The sequence below is a fragment of the Nematolebias whitei genome, chromosome 4 (genome assembly GCF_014905685.2).
Source record: "Nematolebias whitei isolate Nwh7 chromosome 4, NemWhi1, whole genome shotgun sequence".
NCBI classification, from domain to species: Eukaryota; Metazoa; Chordata; class Actinopteri; order Cyprinodontiformes; family Rivulidae; genus Nematolebias; species Nematolebias whitei.
This window is the reverse complement of record NC_056501.1, coordinates 4962506-4971511: the sequence shown is the minus strand read 5'-3', so window position 1 is coordinate 4971511 and position 9006 is coordinate 4962506. Positions and strand designations below refer to the sequence as shown.

General features: G+C 39.4%; 1 protein-coding gene across 1 annotated transcript in view; it reads left to right on the top strand.

Moving 5' to 3' along the window:
* The window catches only part of fgf24 (fibroblast growth factor 24), a 12094-nt gene extending 9726 nt beyond the window's left edge, over window positions 1–2368 (top strand). Inside the window, exons 4-5 of the mRNA XM_037675610.1 lie at window positions 542–648; window positions 1990–2368. Of these exons, the coding sequence (XP_037531538.1) occupies window positions 542–648; window positions 1990–2268 (386 nt within the window). The 3' untranslated portion in view covers window positions 2269–2368. The remainder of the gene's footprint in view (window positions 1–541; window positions 649–1989) is intronic.
* Window positions 2369–9006: the final 6638 nt, after the last annotated feature.

Here is a 9006-nt window from a genome sequence, read left to right as displayed (position 1 = left end):
TATGTATTTATTAATTTAAAAAAATAATTAATACATTTTTTAAATGATCTCATTGGTGGGCCGGACTGAAGTCACCCGTGGGCCGGAAGTGGCCCGGGGGCCGCCAGTTGACTAGTCCTGGACTAAAGCAATATTTTCAGCAACTTATCCTGGAGTATAGCTGCGGTTGTTCTTGTATTCCATTTACAGTTTTAAATCTTTGCGGATATTAAATAAATTTATGTTTACTAATTAAAAAAAAAAATCCTGTTATAAAAAGAATGAAAATAGGCAAAAGTGACTTTTTTATTTTGTCAAACGTGATTGAAACAAGAATGGAAAAGGACCCTAAGAGTCCAAAAATGCAAACTTTTATCCATGCAGAGCTTCCTGTTTCTCAGTATTTCAAGGTTTAGTTTGAACACATGGAGCCTTTTGATCAAACTTGTATTTTTTGGGTTTTGACAAACAGGGAATATATAAGTTATGGCTGTTTGTACCACAAGCCATCACTGGCTTTAACTAATTTGACTGTTTTTTTTTTTGTTTTTTGCTTTTCCAGCTCTTCTTGTTGTTGAGACAGAAACGTTCGGGAGTCACGTCCGAATTAAAGGAAAAGAAAGTGAACATTACATTTGCATGAACAAGAAGGGGAAAATTGTCGGAAGGGTGAGTGACTTTCAGTTCCTCTGTTTTTTTATATAACGTACACAGAAACAAGGTCATAAGAGCCATTTCTGCACAGTTGAATATTAAACGTATATTTTAAACCAAGCTCTGAATCCTGTCTGAATTTGATAGAAGCTCTGATTTGTTGTCTCGTTGTTTTTGTACACCCTAACAAAACCCTTTTGATAGCTCACAGCCATTCTTCCATTACGTAATCGGCCTACTCCTTTGACACTCGATCAGTCAATTACAGACTGCAATCACCACAATGCATTGAGAGACTAATGGTCACTTAGGAGGAATGCCATTGCAATTATATCACTTAGTCACACCAGGTGGCCACGAGAGCGGGACGACTGCAACTCTGCAGGCACCCCTTACGTATGAAAAAGAAAGTTAACATTGAAACGTGCTGTTTTTTCAAAAACATTAAATTTAGTTTAATAAATAACTTGCTGCCAGCATGGCGGAGGCGTAGTAATTCGCTGAAGTTTATTTTCAGATTTGAGAAATATTCACTTTCTGTTGCGATGTTAGCCAGTGTTCTTTAAGTTGCGCTGAGCTGGGCTTCGCTTGAAATTATAAAACAATTGTTCTTTATCGGCCTCACAACGCTAAATTGAAAGTTATGTATTGAAGGGTTTATAACATTTTGTAAGGAAAAAGCACATTCGCATCTAGTGTCAATTACAGCTCAGAAAAACAAGAAAAAACAGAAAAGTCGGCAACAGCCTCAAAATAAACTGCAATAAGCTTTCCCCTCCAAAAACAATCAAGTCGAAACTTGAAAATGCTGCTGTTATTGTACACTGACGCCAAATATTCACCCAGATATGTTTTTTAGGATTATGGAACAATTTAACATTACTGCACAAAAAACTTCATCTTGATTCGTTTCATTATTTTCCCAGTAATGTGCTGATAATGCAAAACTCAGTTAAATAACTGAATACACTTTTAAAAGCACATGAAACAGGACGTCCTTGTAGGCTATGCTTAAAACAATAGGAGTTTGACCGAGTTCATGAAGGGGGTATCTAGAATGACTTGCAACATCTTAATACACGTTGCAAAGGTGCAAAGGTGCAAGGAGGGACTACTATATATATATATGTATATACATACATGTCTAAATGCATGCACAAGCAGAGTTACAGAAAACTTTTGTTCTAACAACAAAAGATGAAAAGATTAAAACCTACATTGCTTATTAGTCACTAAATTCCTAGAAACATAACCTTAAAATGTCTTGTTTTAACACAAAAATAAAAAATAAAGTAGTTGGCTCAAGAAGAGGTGATACTGCTGTTAATAACTGACATCCATGTTTTCCTTCTTTAGCCCAACGGAAAGAAGCAGGAGTGTGTCTTTGTCGAGGAATTCTTGGAAAACAACTACACAGCCCTCGTGTCAGCCAAATACAAAGGATGGTACCTGGGCTTCAACCGGAAGGGGCTGCCCAAGAAGGGTTCCCACACCACGCAGAGGCAACAGGAAGTCCACTTCATGAAGCGCCAGCCGAAAGGCAGGGTGGACCCACTGGAGGAGTTTCGTTTCACCACAGTAACAAAGCGGACACGAAGGGCTCGGCGGTTAAAACCCAAGCACAAGAGGAACTGATGGCACCAATGAGACAGAACTAGATACCCTCACTGGGGAGGGGGAACGTCAAGCTTCTTAAAAGAACCACCTTAAAGACTTCGCCTTTGTAAAGGACACACAGACAAGAACAAAAAACAAAAAACAAAATCAAAGATGTTTTATTTTTGTATTTCAGGATGACACTTCACGACTCTTGGATTCTTCTGAGTTGGTGTCGTCGTGCTCTCCGTCGTGTTATTTATACTGGATAAACTAAAGGACCTCTGAGAGAACTCCTGCGGCTGCTGTCCTCAGCTCCGTCTGGACTGCGAGCTGCGGCATACTTTCTTTTTGACAATGGGAACTGAAGCAGGAGCTGACGCAATGTTATAAAAATCAGCCAACTAGAGATTTATTGGAATACCTGTCGGTTTTTGTTTGTGTTGCCCCTGACAACACGGATCCCATACTTTCCACTGGAATTAAACACCATGGAGATGAAGCATGGAGAGAGGCGGCAGGTGACACTGCGCTGCCAGGATCACTGTGTAGCTTTGAGTGCAATATTTTACAGGTCTCTTTCTCTCCCTCTTTCTTTCCACATGTCTCTCAGCCCCGAGGTTCACTCGTGGCTCCTGGAATGTGTTGAAACGTTCAAGTCCCGAGTGCGATCTCCGTGACACTTCCATGCAGCTTGTGATTCAGCTAAAACACAACATGCTTTGACTAGTCAGGCACCCGCTCCGGCTTTAGTCTTCTTCAAACACTAAAAGAAAACGGTGCGATCAACAAAGTACTACAACAGCTGATGTAATTCGTAATTCCACACGGTCTTCCAGTTTCATCGCACTTGGAGAAAGACGGTAATCCTGATCCCTTCGTCTCTTCCTCACACGTGTTAAAGCTGTTTCAAATGACAGTGCCTTGATATTTCAAGTGAGAGCTTGTCAGTTTTTAGAGGCTGGCGATGACTTCTTCTACCTCTTTGTGCTTTTGTTTTTCTTTACTTAGTCCGATTGTTCATTTAATCTCGAGAACGTTTCGGTTCAAACTGTTGAACTCAGTTTTTTATTTTATTTTATTGTTCAGTTTATCTAGAAGATGAGAAAACGCACATCAGTCCTCCACAGGCAGGTATTCCACACATCAGTTGCTTCCTAAACATATTTAATAATTAAATTACTTCTCAAAAACTCAAATGACAGGATTCAGGGAACATTTAAGTCACCTGGAGTTTGAATCTGAATCCGTAAAGTTGCTGACAACAAACTCCAGTTTTCTTTTTTTCACCAGTAGTTTGTATTTACCTGTCAGTCTTTTGTATGAGTTACTACTAACAACGTGACACATTTATGTTTTTTTTAAACAAATCTAAGCAAAAAATAATTTTATGACTATTATTAAGATATTTATTGCCTCCCTTTGTAAATAAAATGTTGAGTTTTATTTGACCTCTGTTAATAAAATGAGGATTATATTTAAAAACAGCAAACACTCATGTCTTTTTTTGTGCCGTTGGTCAAGGTATACCCTTCTGTGAAGCGCCCTCTGAAGATGTCATTGTCTGAGAGATAAATGCTGCAGGTAGAGATTGGTTGGACATAGCGTACATTCCCTTCTCTGCATACTGCCAAGGTATGCATTTTTATATACAAACTCGAAGCGTGAGGACTGCTATTAAGGTCATCGCTTTGAGAAAGACCTATTGCAAAATCTCTAAAGGGTAAAAGAGTTCACACGCTTGGTGGTTTTAGTACACTGTTACTGCTATTTTTACACAGATGTAGGAAAAAAATCTAAAATTAACAGCTTTTCCTCGTCAGTTCTAAGGCAATATAAGGGAAAAATAAACTCAAACTTTTGCTTAAACTGTGGAAAACAATTGGAGATGAGCCCCCAGAGGATCGACAGCACCTAGACCTTTTCTGTTGTGAACAGCCCCTCCTTCAAATCAATTAAAGCACAATATTTTAGACAGTTTTGCTCATTTTAAAGTGCTGAAGGAATGCAGAGTAGCATGCCTTGTAATGCTGTGCAGGAATGATGTTTACAGAAACTGTCCGACTGAAAGATGGAGGCTTTTGAAGGGGAAAAAATACTCTTGTTTAAATTCCTTGCGATGTTATCAGGCCCCCCTTCACTCCACTCTGGTAGTCACCTCCAACAGATAGATGTTCCCCATTGTGTGATGGGATTTTGAACGTCTGACCTTCCTTTAAAGATGGAAACCCGGCGTTCAGTGCATGCCTTGTTGAAGGTACTCATTGCAACGTCACGAGGACTCATCAAAGCAATTCATGATGTAAGAAGCATTTTATTTTCTTATTGATGGTAATGTGTCCTTAAATGTAAAATTTGAAAGCAAAATTTGTGAATGGCTGCCAACGACCACAAAATGTTTACCTACAGAAACATCCGAAGTGACTGAAAATACGTCCACGATGGTGACGTCCTCTGTGGAGTTGTTTGAAATCAAGAATGTGTTTGTATGTTTTTACTCTCTGACTTATTGAGCAAAGTTTTTGGATTAAAGGGCTTTGTTTACTTTGATTGCACACCTGCATTTCAAACCTACATTTCACCATTTCTGCAAAAATACTAAAGCAGGGCTATTCAACTAAACTGCTCAGGGGGCCACAGTTACTGAGAGCGGCAGCTCAGGGGCCGGACATCCAGCAATTAGTCATTGTGTAGATAAACCAAGTATTTCAATGATCTGTTACCTTTTAAATTTGTTTATTTTGTTGCATTGAGTCATAAATGCAATAACCCAAACCCAGAACCCCCCCTACAAAAAAGTTAAATTTTTTTGATGAACTAATTGGTGGGCCGGACTGAAGTCACCTGCGGACCGGAAGTGGCCCGTGAGCCGCCAGTTGAATAGCCCTGCACCAGAGAAACCTCTTCAAACTGCACCATCTGTTATAGCTCATGGATAATCTTTTTTTTGTGATCGATTTCATAGTTTGCGACGAGTATCTTAAACGTACTGGATCTGCATTTAAGATTCTAGTGTCACGTTTTAAAAACAATTATTTTAATTGATTTCCAAAGCTTATCGTTTCCCCTGTAGAGAATGACATAAAAAGGTGCAGTAAGAGTGTTCATGAGACGATCTGAGATTGTTTTTTCAAATTTAGTTCTCTTGCATTTTTTTAAACTAGGGCTTAAAATCAGACTTTAAGGAATTTATTCAATGCAACTTTCAAAATCCTTCAAATTCTATTATGGGAGATTGAGGCTTTCCTTTTTTTCAAACTGCATACTTCAGACTTGACCAAGCACAACCAAACTGCATCAGGGTATATTGACATTTAAAAGAGTGCTGATGGTTAAAGACACGTCGGCCCATTTGCAATAAGGAGATGACATTTTAGCATAAGTCTCCTGCTAGGCCTTTCTTTGACTCGACCTTTGATCACTGGAGGCTGGACGGTCTTGGAAGTGGCCCAATAACTTCAAAATGAAACATAGAATTCCCTTTTGCAAAGCTTAGCCTCTTTTCAAAGGAGGTGGACTTAGTAAAAGCAGCGCTGCTTGCTTTTTATTTTATTCTTAAAAAATCTTTGCACGTTCAATCTCTGAACAATGGGTACAGTATGACCAGAACTGTGTCGACGAGGAGAGAAACTTTGTGGTTCTCGACGAATTATACAAATTTCAGTGTAACAACAACAAAGTGGTCTTTGGGCCTTTTAGGTCAGCAACCACACACTTAACAATTAGCCCCGTCAAGAGAAATTTAACTTCTTTGCGACGTAAACCAAGTTCCAACTGTCTTGAATTTTACTGAATTTGCCTCAGAAAGTTAGTGAAAAACAAAATTCCAAAGCCAAACAAAACAAAGTTCAAGCAATCCTATACCTTCGACCATTAAATGTAGTTTCACATCATTTACTGTCCAAACAGCACGACTGCTGCCACCCATCTAAACTCTAACCACAGTCAAATGGTCGCCCTTTATGACCCAACTCCAGAGGGAAAACACTGATTCTCAAAGTATTTTTAAGTAAATGGCTGAGTTATGTTTTTCCAGCATTGCAAATGTGCTTACTATACTTACCAGTTTCTGGAAAGCCAAACCTCGTCCGTGTTCTTCTCTGAACAAAATGTAGCCAGCATATAATAAAAAAGTTAAAATAAATAAATATATAAATAATTGGGCAGTGAATGTTGATTCTGCTCTATTTCCAGTTGTTGAATATTTTTTTAAAGATCTGCTTCAGTGCCTTAAATATTCATTCACTCTATTCAATGTTTTTTTTTAATGAATTTAGTTATATGTTCGAGGCTAAAGGAGAATAAACAAAACAAAACAAAAAAACAATAATAAAACTAATCGCAATATTACTAAACTTTATCTGGCAAAGTTGTTGCCAAGGTAACAAGACAATTTACTTTGACGGCGATATGTCCACGTGTTTCTGCTCTTCAGAGGTCACTAATGTTATGAATAAAATAACCTGTGATGATAAATTGTGGAAAATAACATAATATGGGTGGGTGAATATAAGGTTTAATTATGAATTATGGAAAATAGAACATATAAAGAGGGCTAGAATATCTGTCAGGTGTGTAAACTAGGCCATAAGCCGATAAATAATATCTTTTTAGTGACTGCTGACTTTAAAATCAACCATGACACTTTCTGATGTCTGTAGGAAAATAGTTCCTTATAAGGCCTTTAATGAGAAACAAAACATCAACCGCAAAGATTATTGATCAATTAACAAAGATCAGCTATAAAATTAAATTATAGTTCACATCATTTGAGTGTGTGTGGGGATTATGAAATAATTAATAATGAGTCAAAGAGCAGATTTATAGTTCAGGACGACCCTAGAGCAATCTAAAGACTTGACAATGTATTAAGTTACCAAGGAAATAATCGAGACTTTCACAGTCTTTGTGAGAATATGTAGGTTGGTGCTTATTATGTGTCACATATTCAGTCAAAAGAGATGACGGCTAATGTGCGCTTGATTGATTGGACAGGGATGAGAACCAGGAAGTGTGTCTGGCACTGATTGGACAAGAATGGGGAATAGGAGAGACTTCAGGGGGTCTGTAAGGTGTTTGATTGGATAGAAATTGAAAACAGGATGTGTCACGGGGTGGAGAAAAAAGTCTAAGTGTGGGAACAGACCTGATACAGGTCAGAATTGTACAGGGGGCCCTTGATGTCAGGTAATATATACAATTCCCACGCATTTTGAAGTCTGTGAAAATAAAGATGTTTAATTCTGACATAAGTGTGTGTTCCTTTCAAGCAAACAACCCGGGCGGGGGAGAAGAGAAAGATCTTTGTTTCCCCTTACACTGACTCAATTTGTTTGAAAAAAAAAAACTTGTTTATAGCTATGTCAGTTGTTTTTAAAGAATCTTACATTCTCCAAGTTTCAATTGTCATAAAGTTGAACAAATAATGTCTGGATAAATTTAGCACATATTAACCATCTGTGTTAATAAACAGCATAAACATCAGTAAAATGTTCAGTAAATCAGTAAAATTGGTCCCTATAAAAGTGTTGCGAGAGTTTGATTCTCATTGCCAGTAGTAAGTCGGACCACTTCAGGGTGGGAGCTGGTCTCCGCCAGGGCTGCTCGTTGTCACAGATTCTGTTCATAACTTTTATGGACAGAATTTCTCGGTGCAGCCAGGGGATGGAGGGAGTCTGGTCCAGTGGCCTAAGGATTCCATCTCTGCTCTTTGCAGATGATGTGGTCCTGTTGGCGTCATCGTGCCGTGATCTCCAGCTCTCACTGGAGTGGCTCACAGACGAGTGTGAAGCGACTAGGATGAGAATCAGCCCCTCGAAATCTGAGGCCATGGTCCTCAGTCGGAAAAGAGTGGATTGCTCTCTTCAGGTCGAGGGTGAGGTTCTGTCTCAAGTGGAGGAGTTCAAGTATCTCGGGGTTTTGTTCATGAATATAGGAAAAATGGAGCGTGAGACTGATGGATGGATTGGTGTAGCATACAGTATTGCAGAGTCTGTGCCGGTTCGTTGTGGTGAAGAGGGAGCTGAACCGTTAAGGCAAAGGTGTTTACTGGTCGGTCTACGTTCTTACCATTACCTATGGTCACAAACTCTGAGTAGTGACCAAAATAATTAGATTGTGGATACAGCAGCTGAAATGAGTTTCCTCTGCAGGGCAGCTGGACTCTCCCTTAGAAATAGGGTGAGAAGTTCAGTTATCAGGGAGAGACTCGGAGTAGAACCGCTGCTCCTCCACATCGAGTGGACTTAGTTGAGGTAGTTAGGGCATCTGGTAAGAATGCTCCCTGGGCATGTTTGACTGGGAAGAGAACCCGTGGAAGACCCAGGACACGTTGGACAGATTACTTCTCTCGGTTGGCCTGGGAACACCTTGGAGTCCTCCAGAAGAGCTGGAAGAGGTGGCTGGGTAAGGAGATGTCTGGACCTCCCTGCTCAAGCTGCTGCCCCAGAGACCCAAATTCGAAATAAGCAGAAGACGATGGATGGATGGATAAACATCAGTGATGAAAAGTAACATTCCTTGAAGGAATGAGTATCCCTCACTTCCTCACTCATCAAAATTTTAACAAAGACCTTCTGTGATGTGTTAGTGCTTGAACAGTGTGTTGGGGATGATGCTTAGCTACTACCACACCAAACTTCAGCTCAATGTTTGTAAAGTTGACTGCGTTATGGACATTTGTGTTTGCTAAGGTTGATTAGCTCTGTGACCTTCTTGAATTGGGCTTATCAGTAACAGAAGCACATTCAGTCATTACTTTAGATCAAAATTCAGTCA